The sequence below is a fragment of the Capricornis sumatraensis genome, chromosome 21, assembly GCF_032405125.1.
Source record: "Capricornis sumatraensis isolate serow.1 chromosome 21, serow.2, whole genome shotgun sequence".
Lineage (NCBI taxonomy): Eukaryota > Metazoa > Chordata > Mammalia > Artiodactyla > Bovidae > Capricornis > Capricornis sumatraensis.
The window spans coordinates 58,599,430-58,612,279 of NC_091089.1; the positions used below are offsets into that span (position 1 = coordinate 58,599,430).

At 38.6% G+C, this 12,850-nt stretch overlaps 1 protein-coding gene across 1 annotated transcript in view; it reads left to right on the forward strand.

The window, feature by feature from the left end:
• The window catches only part of WDR7 (WD repeat domain 7), a 352,576-nt gene that overhangs the window by 41,688 nt on the left and 298,038 nt on the right, over nucleotides 1-12,850 (forward strand). Inside the window, exons 10-12 of the mRNA XM_068994015.1 lie at nucleotides 2,785-2,926; nucleotides 3,177-3,425; nucleotides 4,339-4,559. Coding sequence (XP_068850116.1) covers nucleotides 2,785-2,926; nucleotides 3,177-3,425; nucleotides 4,339-4,559 — 612 coding nt within the window. The remainder of the gene's footprint in view (nucleotides 1-2,784; nucleotides 2,927-3,176; nucleotides 3,426-4,338; nucleotides 4,560-12,850) is intronic.

Genomic DNA, 12,850 nt, shown 5'->3' on the forward strand with positions numbered 1-12,850 from the left:
GTGCATTTGCTTATAATATGCCTATATGAAAGAGGAAATGGCAACCCATTCCAGTATTCTTGCCTGGAAAATTCCATGGACAGAGGAGCCTGGTCCGCTGCAGTCCATGGGGTCACAAAGAGTCAGACATGACTGAGCATGCATGCATGCATAATATGCCTATAATATAGGCATTCACTTTTCTCCAGGAATAAAAGTGATCCTATACTGATTACAAAGTGGCAGTGACTTTTTGATAAACTTCACATTGATGTTATAAATTGATTTTACACTAATGCAGTCCTAAATATAGTGACAGATGTACTTTTAGAATGACAGAGATAATTATGTAATAATGCTGACTGGTTATTGTTTGAATAAGATATTGCGGTATTTCTCCCAAATCATGTAGTGATTTAAATCATTAGGCATTAGAAATAAAGAAGAAAAGAATTTTTTCTCTGTGAAAAACAAACTTTACCATGACTTCTAGTGTTAGTTGCTCCGCCGTCTCTGGCTCTGTGATCCCACGGGCTGTAGTCTTTCAGGCTCCTCTGTTCTTAGGGTCTCGCAGGCAAGAATGCTGGAGTGCGCTGCCATGCTTCTCTCCAAGGAATCTTTCCAACCCAGGGATCGAACCCAGGCCTCCTGCATTGCTTCTAAAAACCTACTTAATATCAATTTAAAGTTGAAATGCTCTTAGTAATGGCTTTTCAACTCTGTGTTCTTTGAGCATGAAGAAAGAAGCTGTGGTTTTGGAAATAAAGTTTCCTTTACTTATGATCTGGGTTTCCATAGCTTTTTCATTCTGAGCATTTTGTTCTATCTTTATGTGGAGGGATGGGAAGGGGAATCCCTTGCCATTTTCCATGAATATTTTGAATATATAGAATTTATCCATCCATGTATAATTAAGAGCCTTCATGACCTGTCTTTTATTCTCTTAACTTAAACTGCTACTTATTGCTAGACAAGTAAAGATAGCAAACTAGACAGTTACTTCCGCTTAAACTAAGGGATAATGACTCACAAAGAAAACATACATGATGGAGATTGTCTGTCTGTCCAGTGGTTAGGACTTGGTGTTTACTGCTGGGCCCAGGTTCAGCCCCTGGCCGGGGAAGTAAGATCCCACAAGCTACACTACTGTGCAGTAAAAAAAAAACAAACAAAACATGAAACAAAACAAATGCATATTATATTTCTTTAAGTATCAGCTCACGAATTCATTTTAAATTAAAATATATGTATTATGTGGTGCAAGATACACATTGTAATATAGAATACTGGTTATAACAACAAAAAGTTGTTATACTAGCAACTTTCCCTGGTTAATCTTGTTGTTTATCAGTCAAACTTTTAGTAATTTTCAGACTTTTTAAGTTAAATTAAATAATTGACTGTGCTTAATGCATATAATTTCTATAGGGTAATGCTTTTTAGCACTGATACTGAATATAGATTGTTTGTTAACTATAACTATGCACTGAAGCCTTTTGTTTTTTAACTGCTTTTCAAGATAAGCTTACATACTTTCATACTTAAGTTTTAGTGTATTAATCATCTAAAATTTAAATTTAGGAGTCCACCACTATTTAGTATTTTCAAACAAGTGGTCTCACTGAAGATAGCAGGATCTTAAACAGAAAATAATGTGCTTTAAAAATGAAAGTGTCTGCAAGACCCTAATGAATTTTTTTGTTCCTAGTGGTTTATAGCTAGCATATCAGGCTAGGTTCAGGTGGGTTATGAAAACGTGATCAAATGGGAAAAGTGAAAAGTATTAGTTGCTTATTTGTGCCCGACACTTTGCAGCCCCATGGGGTGTAGCCCACCACCCTCCTCTGTCCATGGAATTCTCCAGGCAAGAATAGTGAAGTGGGTAGCCATTCCCTTCTCCAGGGGATGTTCCTGACCCAGGGATTGAACCCAGGTCTCCTGCATCGCAGGCAAATTTTTTAGCACTGAACCACCAGGGATGTTTCGTGCTATTAGTTGAAAAATAATCTAATTAAAAAAACAAAAGAGTCCTCTAGTGGTACAAGCATGGTAGTTTAGTTTTATAGCCATTCTTGGTGAGATCAGCCCTGGGATTTCTTTGGAAGGAATGATGCTGAAGCTGAAACTCCACTACTTTGGCCACCTCATGCGAAGAGTTGACTCATTGGAAAAGACTCTGATGCTGGGAGGGATTGGGGGCAGGAGAAGGGGACGACAGAGGCTGAGATGGCTGGATGGCATCACCAACTCGATGGACATGAGTCTGAGTGAACTCCGGGAGTTGGTGATGGACAGGGAGGCCTGACGTGCTGCAGTTCATGGGGTCGCAATGAGTCGAACACGACTGAGCGACTGAACTGAACTGAACTGAACTGAATAAGGAATGGGAGAAAGTTTAGATTACCAGTTCTCTCCTTTTGAATTTTTAAGTGGAGAATTTTCTTTTTGGTATAGAGGGGTATATCTTTGGATTCATTGCTTAATAATAGACAAATAATTGCATTGTGGTTTTTATAAAGCAGAGAAAAAGAATAAAAATATTCTAGAGAAAGACTATATAAATATAGTTTTCGTTTCTTTGAATGTTTGTGTTATATGTACTGGATTTGAGTATTAGTTGACATATTTCTATCAATGCTACAAAATTAAGATATTATTGAATACTCATTCTATAGATACACTTTTTTTTTCTTTTACTCTGGTACTGAGATGATTTTATCCTAATCTGAAGAAACTTTTGTCTGTGAAATATTTTGTTTTAAAAGATAGAGAAGGGAATTTGAACAATTTTTTTTTTTTTTACAGTTGCTAATTTGTCCTCCTGTGACTCGATTCTTCTATGGATGCAAAGAATACTTCCACAAACTATTAATTCAGGGTGATTCTTCTGGAAGATTGAATATTTGGAACATATCAGACACACCTGATAAACCGGAAGGTAATGGAGGTTCTAGAAAATCGTGTGCAGTGATTTCTCAATCTTTCTAATTGAATAACCTGAACAGTAACCACTGTATAGGAAGTTCATAACGTACATATGTCCTTGTCTTCTTAGAATGATAGTTGATGACCATTATTCTTTGGTATTTCACTGAATCAACTATAAGCACGTTTATTTTTACATGTTGAATTTTTTTCTTTTTCTTTTTCTAACATGCTGAAATATGTTTCTTTTCTACCACACAAAACCTCCACAGGGCTGGAAATGACCACGTCTATTAGTTTGCAAGAAGCATTTGATAAACTGAGTCCATGTCCTGCTGGAATTATAGATCAGCTGAGCGTGATCCCCAATAGTAACGAACCTCTTAAGGTGACGGCAAGTGTGTACATACCAGCCCACGGACGACTTGTCTGTGGCCGTGAAGACGGAAGCATTGTTATCGTCCCCGCCACGCAGACGGCCATAGTGCAGCTGCTGCAAGGCGAGCACATGCTCCGCAGAGGTACCTGCAGACCTGCTCGCGTGCAGTGTTAGGAGAGCTCTGTGACCGTGAACTTGACGGTGTCTGCACTCTGCGTTTTTAGCAAACGCAGTGCATCAGGGTGGTTGTCAGTGTGCCCTGTAGCTGGTAGTGTAACGTGCAGTTAATAAAATACACCCTGGTTGACCCTTGAAAAACTCAGAGGGTCCGGGGTGCTGATCCTCTGCACAGTTGAAAGTCTGTGTATTACTTTACAGCCAGCCCTCTTTACCTATGGTTGTGCATTCTTGGATTCCATCAACTGCCCCTGTGTAGTGGTATAATATGTATTTATTGAAAAAAATCTGCATATACGTAGACCTGCACAGCACAGTTTAAACCCATGTTGCTCAAGGATCAACTGAAGTCAGTGTCTGTTTCTGGAATAAACACCACTTAATGACTGTAAATACAGGGCTTCCCAGGTGGCGCTAGTGGTAAAGAACCTGCCTGCCCATGCAGGAGATGCAAGAGACATGGGTTCGATCCCTGGGTTGGGAAGATCCCCTGAAGAAGGAAAGGGCAACCTACTCCAGTGTTCTTGTCTGGAGAATCCCATGGACAGAGGAGCCTGGCGGGCTGCAGTCCACGGGGTCTCTAAGAGTCGCATACAACTTAAGCGACTTAGCACAATGACTGTAAATAGAAAGATCCAGTTTTTCTCTTTGATATATGTTAATAGTTGCCATTTATTATTAGGTATTTCTGGTGTACTTAGTATCATATTTTCAGTAATACTGGTAATCTTTTAGAACAGTACTGTCCAATAGAAATATATGTGAAAGGGGCTTTTTAATGATAAAATTTAGAGCTAGTCTGAAGATTCTTGTCTACTTCTGTTGAAACTTTGGAAGACTTGAATTTTCCCACTTTAAACCCCAAACCTCGTTTGCAGGCTGGCCGCCTCACAGGACACTCCGTGGCCATCGGAACAAAGTCACGTGTTTGCTGTATGCTCATCAGGTCTCAGCCCGTTATGATCAAAGATATCTCATATCTGGAGGCGTGGATTTCTCGGTCATCATTTGGGACATATTTTCTGGAGAAATGAAACATATCTTCTGTGTCCATGGTGGCGAGATCACTCAGCTTCTAGTTCCACCTGAAAACTGTAGTGTAAGTTGAACCTGAAAGATTATTTCACTATGGTAGAGTCGAACTGTGTTGCTGCCAGACTTAATACAAATGAAATCCAGAGTAATCTAAAGTGTGACGGAAGAATTAATAAAAAAAATCCTTGTAATTATAAAACTAAATAGTGGTAACATATGATGTTTAGGCAAAGTTGTGATTATTACTATTGGGCATATAGAAATAGAAGATGGACACAGTGTTTTTTCCTGTTACTCCTGCCTAAATGGCATGGCTTATCCCTGAAACATAGTAGCAATTTAGAATATGTTTGTTGAAGTTTCAATTTTTTGCTCTGAAGTAGTTTTAAGTATCTCTAAAGTCGTGCTCATCAAAGTAGTCTCATCATTCTCAGCTCCATCTGAGCAAAAAGATATTGAACCTGTGCTTTTATAGCTGGAATGAAAATACTTCTCAATACTTAGAATACATTTAAATAAACAGTTATTGTGACAAGGGAAAGAATAATGGGCACTGATAATGGTTTTGGAAAATTTTTTTCATACTTTTATGAGAGCAGATTGCTTTTTCATGATGTGTGTGTAAGTTAGCTGATGATGTCAAATATAAAAAGTTTCATAATTTTAGAAATAGGAAATTTTAGGAGGACTTAGGACAGATAAATAACAGACCTGTAATTTCTTTTACTGTGTGTTTAGTTTGAACTTCCTCATTTGATTAGCTGCCTTTGTATGGAGAATCACTATTCCCCAGCACACACACGTGTGTATGGACCCACGTACATAAACACGCAAGTACATTGTCGTTATCACACGTTTCATGCTTATCAAAACCCCTTCACCAGTTACTGTCTTACTGAAATGAAAAGCATTTTACTCGTGTATCTGATTCATTGTTCAGAAGTCTCATATCAAAGACCCAGGAAATTTTCCTTGGCCCTTTCTGCTTGCTCATGTGACCTTCACGATAGTGTATATTATCTGCCATGTTCTGCCAGTGCTAGATTTCATTTGATTTGACACATGTGGTGGTGTAGGAAGTTCTATGCCAGTGTGTGTGTGTGTCTTTCTTTTTCCCCTGCCAGATGTGAAAATTTAGGTACTTAATCTCTTCCTTCTTTGTACAAATTTTTGTCTTTTTCTTTCTTTCCAGTTTGTTGTTCATTTAAAAAAAATCTTCATCACTGTAAAAAATTGTTGTATATTTATTTAAAGAGCCAGTTTAGTTCAGTTGCTCAAATATGTCCGACTTTTTGTGACCCAATGGACCACGGCTCGCCAGGCTTCCCTGTCCATCACCAACTCCCCAAGCTTGCTCAAACTCATGTGCATTGAGTCGGTGATGCCATCCAACCATCTCATCCTCTGTCATCCCTTTCTCCTCCCACCTTCAGTCTTTCCCACATCAGGCTTTTTTTTCACATGAGTTAGTTCTTCGCATCAGATGACCAAAGTATTGTCAGCTTCAGCATCAGTCCTTCCGATGAATATTCAGGACTGATTTCCTTTAGGATGGACTGGTTGGATCTCCTCGCCGTCCAAGGGACTCTCAAGAGTCTTCTCCAACACCACAGTTCAAAAGCATCAATTCTTTGGTGCTCAGCTTTCTTTATAGTCCAACTCTCACATCCATACATGACTACTGGAAAAACCATAGCCTTGACTAGACGGACCTTAGTCAGCAAAGTAATGTCTCTGCTTTTGAATATGCTGTCTCGGTTGGTCATAGCTTTTCTTCCAAGGAGTAAGCGTCTTCTAATTTAATGGCTACACTCACCATTTGCAGTGATTTTTGGAGCCCAAAAAAGTAAAGTCTCTCACTGTTTCCACTGTTTCCCATCTATTTGCCATGAAATGATGGGACCAGATGCCATGATCTTAGTTTTCTGAATGTTGAGTTTTAAGCCAACTTTTTCACACTCCTCTTTCACTTTCATTAAGAGGCTCTTTAGTCCCTCTTTGCTTTCTGCCATAAGAATGGTGTCATCTGTGTATCTGAGGTTATTGATATTTCTCCTGGCAATCTTGATTCCAGCTTGTGCTTCATCCAGCCCAGCATTTCACATGATGTACTCTGCATATAAGTTAAATAAGCAGGGTGACAATATACAGCATTGACGTACTCCTTTTCCTATTTGGAACCAGTCTGTTGTTCCATGTCCAGTTCTAACTGTTGCTTCTTGACCTGCATACAGGTTTCTCAGAAGGCGTGTCAGGTGGTCTGGTATTCCCATCTCTTTAAGAATTTTTCACAGTTTGTTGTGATCTACACAGTCAAAGGCTTTGGTGTAATCAATGAAGCAGAAATAGATGTTTTTCTGGAATTCTCTTGCTTTTTTGATAATCCAACAGATGTTGGTCATTTGATCTCTGTTTCCTCTGCCTTTTCTAAGTCCATTAAATCCATTTTATTTAAATCTATTTAATAACCAATTTTATGTTTATTTTAGTGAAATAGATATCATCGTAATTCTACTAAGTTTAAGCAGTGTTAGAACGCTTGTCCTGAACCTCATTTTATAGTCCTTAGGCCCCATAGTAAAATGTAGGTTTTTTTCACATCTGACTGTAAATTTGGTGAAAAATCTAATTTTTTAATGCTGAAGTTGATAATGTAGATTATTTTATTCCTAAATTTAAAGCAACCATTTTAATTTGGCTGGTTTTTGTTTTTATAAGAATACACTGAAAATACTAGAGTGTGTATGTACATATGCATATATATATATTACAAGTATTAAAAGGAAAGTGTTTTTTGAATAAATTACATAGGGTCATGTTTCCTTTTGAACTGCATTAATATATGCATATTTTTAGCCTATGTATATGAGCACATTTTCTGGTTTCTTTTTTAAAAATTTCAAGTGTGTATTTAATAAAATGTTTTTGATCAATTGCATTTAGAAATATTTCATAGTGAGTAAAAGCTAAGATATGGACATATATGCAACTGAACAGAAAGGGGTCTTCTCACTAGACAAGGCGCCAGCCAGAGGAGCTGGTTGCTTGGACAGTGTGAGGAAGAGAGGCACCAACAAGGAAGTCTGGTTCTTGGGAAGTAATTTGCTTATAGGTTTAACAGTAGTTTCTTGTTTTTAATTACCTTTCAAAAGTACTGGTTAAGATACATTTGCTTTGGTCTTTGTGATAATATAAGATGTAAGTAATAACTGCCTAGTTAATAATGACTAGGCATTAATAACTGCCTAGTTAATAACCTGTTCATTTAGCTGGACATTTTAGGCCTAGCAGCTAATGTGTTTGAAAATCAGAGAGCCCTAACTGGTTAATGAAAAGCTAAGGATTTGCTATTTGCTAAATGTTTAGCAAGTGACTGTTCTGCTGAGATGATAGAGTTAGTGACATCAAATGCTATCTCTAATGCTTAAATTGTCCTTCTCATAAATTGATCCAATGTTACTCTCTTTTAGCAAAATATATTTTTTTCTTTTTAAGTGATCTGGTACTTGGAAGATTGTAACTATTTACTACAGTACTAAAAAGTTTGTCATCTGCTTTTTGGATTGTAGTAGGAGTTTTGGTTTTTATCTTAGGTAGATTGAGAAAGAAGTTGAGTTTTGATTTCTAGTAAGTTTTTTTTTTTTTTTTTTCGAGAAAAGATGTTCTAAAACAGAAATGTTGGTTGTATTTTAGAAATGACTTAAATTATCATTAAGAATGTACAATTATGATGAGTTTTTCATTCTTAATGTCTAGTCATTTCTTGTTTACTAAAATGTAGAAAGTCGTTAAGAAAAAGTACTGAGCAGAATCATTTTTTCCTAGCCTCTGTAGAGAGTGAACAAAAAGTGAAATCCTGCCTGCTGGGTAGAAAAGATGCTGTGGCTGGAGATGAGCTCTGAGGACAGACTGCGCTTCCGCAGCCCCACAGATGCGCATCTTATTGGTCCGCATTCTCGGTGTTTGTTTGTCATCCTTTCTTTCCCCACTCCTTCATCTTTATATTGTTTTAGCATCTTTTTCCCCAAGATCTTTCCAGATTCTTGCTATACATTAGCATTAATTTAGTGCCAAACTCAGTGGCCCCATATATTTATTTTTAATGAACTATTTATAGGAATTTTAATTATTTAAAAATTTCAACATTTTCCTAGACAGTAAACACTGCCTATAGCATTATGTAGAGTACCTACTTTGAATAGATTTTATGTTTATTGTTCATTAAAGGTTTTTAGTTTTTCAATTTTTAGAGCAATTTTGTATATATATATATTTTTTTTCCAAAACTGTAAAACTCCTTTCAGGCAAAGTGCTTTGAAATTGAATTTGATTCACTGAATAAACTGGTTAGCTGAGATTTAACTTTTATATGATTCAGATTATTTTAAATAATTAAAGTACAGATCAATAACCTCAGATATGCAGATGATACCACCCTTATGGCAGAAAGTGATGAAAGCGAAAGAGGAGAGTGAAAAAGTTGGCTTAAAGCTCAACATTCAGAAAACGAAGATCATGGCATCTGGTCCCATCACTTCATGGGCAATAGACGGGGAAACAATGGAAACAGTGTCAGACTTTATTTTTTGGGGCTCCAGAATCACTGCAGATGGTGACTGCAGCCATGAGATTAAAAGACGCTTACTCCTTGGAAGAAAAGTTATGACCAACCTAGATAGCATATTCAAAAGTAGACACATAACTTTGCCAACAAAGGTCCGTCTAGTCAAGGCTATGGTTTTTTCTGTGGTCATGTATGGATGTGAGAGATGGACTGTGAAGAAAGCTGAGTGCTGAAGGATTGATGTGTTTGAACTGTGGTGTCGGAGAAGACTCTTGAGAGTCCCTTGGACTGCAAGGAGATCCAACTAGTCCATTCTGAAGGAGATCAGCCCTGGGATTTCTTTGGAAGGAATGATGCTAAAGCTGAAACTCCAGTACTTTGGCCACCTCATGCGAAGAGTTGACTCATTGGAAAAGACTCTGATGCTGGGAGGGATTGGGGGCAGGAGGAGAAGGGGACGACTGAGGATGAGATGGCTGGACGGCATCACTGACTTGATGGAAGTGAGCCTGAGTGAACTCCGGGAGTTGGTGATGGACAGGGAGGCCTGACGTGCTGCGATTCATAGGGTCGCAAAGAGTCGGACGTGACTGAACGACTGATCTGAACTGAACTGAAAGAAAATCTAGGATGAGATGGCTGGATGGCATCACCGACTCGATGGACATGAGTTTTGGTGAACTCCAGGAGTTGGTGATGGACAGGGAGGCCTGGCATGCTGCGATTCATGGGGTTGCAAAGAGTTGGACATGATTGAGTGACTGAACTGAACTTAACTGAAAGGAAATCTAAAACTTTCCTGAAGATATGCTTTGAGACACAAAATATTGAAGTATTTCAAGATTGTGGCGTGCCAAAGGGTTATTGGAAAAAAATCAGAATGTTTTTGGGTAGAATTAGTGTCTGTTAAGTAATGCATTTCAGTGTTCCAAGAAATGTAAACATATTTTAGGAGCAGGATCAGGGGAATATTTAAGGAAGTCTGTTACAGTGTCAACTATAAATGACAAAGGAGAGATCCTAACGAAATGCTCTGGCGGGTGAGGGCAGGGGTGTCTCGTGGGTGCTCAGAGAAACCAGGGGCTTTGTTAAACTCTCAGAAAACCCATGAGATTTAACTTACTGTGTGTTGACTTCATGGAGGGTGCTGGAACTGGTTTTGAGATTGCTAATGTTAGGTTATTTGCCATTTCTATTTCTTTCTTCTTAAGATTATGGCCTGTAGAGGAAAAAATTCAGTTTGAGGTGGTTTTTTAATTTTTTTGTGTGTGGTTTGGTTTCTTAAGAAAGCAAAATATACTGTCCATAATGTGAAAGGAATATGTACATGTATATATGTATGAGAGGTGGGTATACTATATATGCCTGTGAAAATATACATGTATATTGGAGAAGGCGATGGCACCCCACTCCAGCGCTCTTGCCTGGAAAATCCCGTGGACGGAAGAGCCTAGTGGGCTGCAGTCCATGGGGTTGCTAAGAGTCGGACATGACTGAGCGACTTCACTTTCACTTTTCACTTTCATGCATTGGAGAAGGAAATGGCAACCCACTCCAGTGTTCTTGCCTGGAGAAGCCCAGGGCCGGGGGAGCCTGGTGGGCTGCTGTCTGTGGGGTCGCACAGAGTTGGACACGACTGAAGTGACTTAGCAGCAGCAGCGTACACATATATGAGAAGAAACAGAAGTAAAACTATCTACTAAAATACTGTTTGAATTACATAACATAATATAAAATGAAGTTCTGTGCCATTTTTGTCATTTCAAGTTGTGTTTATTATTTTTAAGCGAGTGACTTTTGACCTTATATATTGCTATTCAGATATATAAGATTTTACAGGCAGTTTTAATAGGATTCAGATTTAAAGTGAAACCTCCATATTATTGTTAAATATTATTGCCACTTCAAATACTCATATAGGAGACTTTTTAGAAAAATCTTTTAAAAAGCAGGCTTGTTAACATTTTAGGTGCCTTACTGTTTTCAGTTGTCATCTGCACTTTGGATATTATTGACTGTAGTGTCTTTAAATACTTTATAAATAGGAATACTAAATGCAAAAAGCATTAAAGGATATTAATACATATCCTTTTGTTCTCCAGCTATGTCATTCCCTTCCTCCTGAAAGCAGTATTTCATAATTCTAGAGAGCCTTCTATACTGTTGTTTAATTGTTTATTTTTATACAGTTTTTAAAGGTTACCCTGCATTCACACTTACTGCACAGTACTGGCTCTCTTCCCCGTGTTGCAAGGTGCGTGCTCACGCCTGTCCCACACCCAGTGGTTCAAATCTCCTCTCCCCCGCCCCTCCCCACCCCTCCCCTCCTCCCCTCACCCACTGGGGACCACTGGTCTGTTCTCTTTGTCTTACACTATGTTTTGTACTTTATAAAGGTAGCATTTTTGTTTACTGTTCTTCTAATAACCGAGACATTTAAGCAACACAGAGTGGTTAGAGGTAGAATGCTTTCCTGATTTGAACAGCTGTCGGGAGTAGGCTTGAGTGAATTTCCACAGTCTGAGCTCTAGGCTAGTGTAGACCAAGACTGCATCTGGTGCCGGGGAGCCTGAGGAGGGGGCAGCGCCGGAGAGGGGAGGCATTTTAAGGCTTCTTTTGGTAAATTATGAAAACAGAATGGGAGGATACGCACCAAATTCAGATTGTTTGCTTTTGGGAGTGGGGGGAAGAAGGATCAAAGGGAACAAAAACTGACTTTTTAAACTGTCATGTTCTATTTACTTTTAGTAAATATATTTTATTCCCTTTCTCATTGGCATGGATGATTGGATTATCAGAGCTTTTTGCCAATGCTACAACTTTATTTAGAACGTAAATTTTGAAAAATGTTTCAAAATACATTTTGAACCATATATATGTGTTTCCTAGTATGAACATATAGGCTCAGGTCTTCAAAAGATTAGTTAAAAATGATTTTTTAACTGATGATTATCACTAACCTTTTTCTAAAATTAGTTCAAAAGGTTAGCAGAACTAACCTTTTTCTAAAGATTAGTTAAAAATGATTTTTTAACTTCCCTTGGCCTAGAAGTCCAAGAATACTGGAGCAGATAGCCTATCCCTTCTCCAGTGGATCTTCCCGGCCCAGGAATCAAACTGGGGCCTCCTGCATTGCAGGTGGATTCTTTACCAGCTGAGCTATCAGGGAAGCACCTTAAAAAACTTGATTCAGTTCAGTTCAGTTCAGTTCATTTCAGTCGCTCAGTTGTGTCCGACTCTTTGCGACCCCATGAATCGCAGCACGCCAGGCCTCCCTGTCCATCACTGACTCCCGGAGTTCACCCAAACTCCTGTCCATCGAGTCAGTGATGCCATCCAGCCATCTCATCCTCTGTCGTCCCCTTCTCCTCCTGCCCCCAATCCCTCCCAGCATCAGTCTTTTCCAATGAGTCAACTCTTCGCATGAGGTGGCCACAGTACTGGAGTTTCAGCTTTAGCATCATTCCTTCCAAAGAACACCCAGCACTGATCTCCTTTAGAATGGACTGGTTGGATCTCCTTGCAGTCCAAGGGATAACTTCTCATTAAAATCTTATTAAACTTTTATTGTCACGTACCTCCAAAATTATCCAGAAGGGGGCAGCATGGATTTGTGAAGATGTGAATGTCAGGCATTTAACCTGTTTCTACTTTTATTGACAATGTTAAATCCCTAGCTCTTGGCAACAGATATGGTAAGTATGTTTGGTATATGTGACGATATGTTTGCTAGTGGGTGATGTTCACTGCCGGCAAGAACAGTTGACAAATTAGGTTTTATTTTTAATATG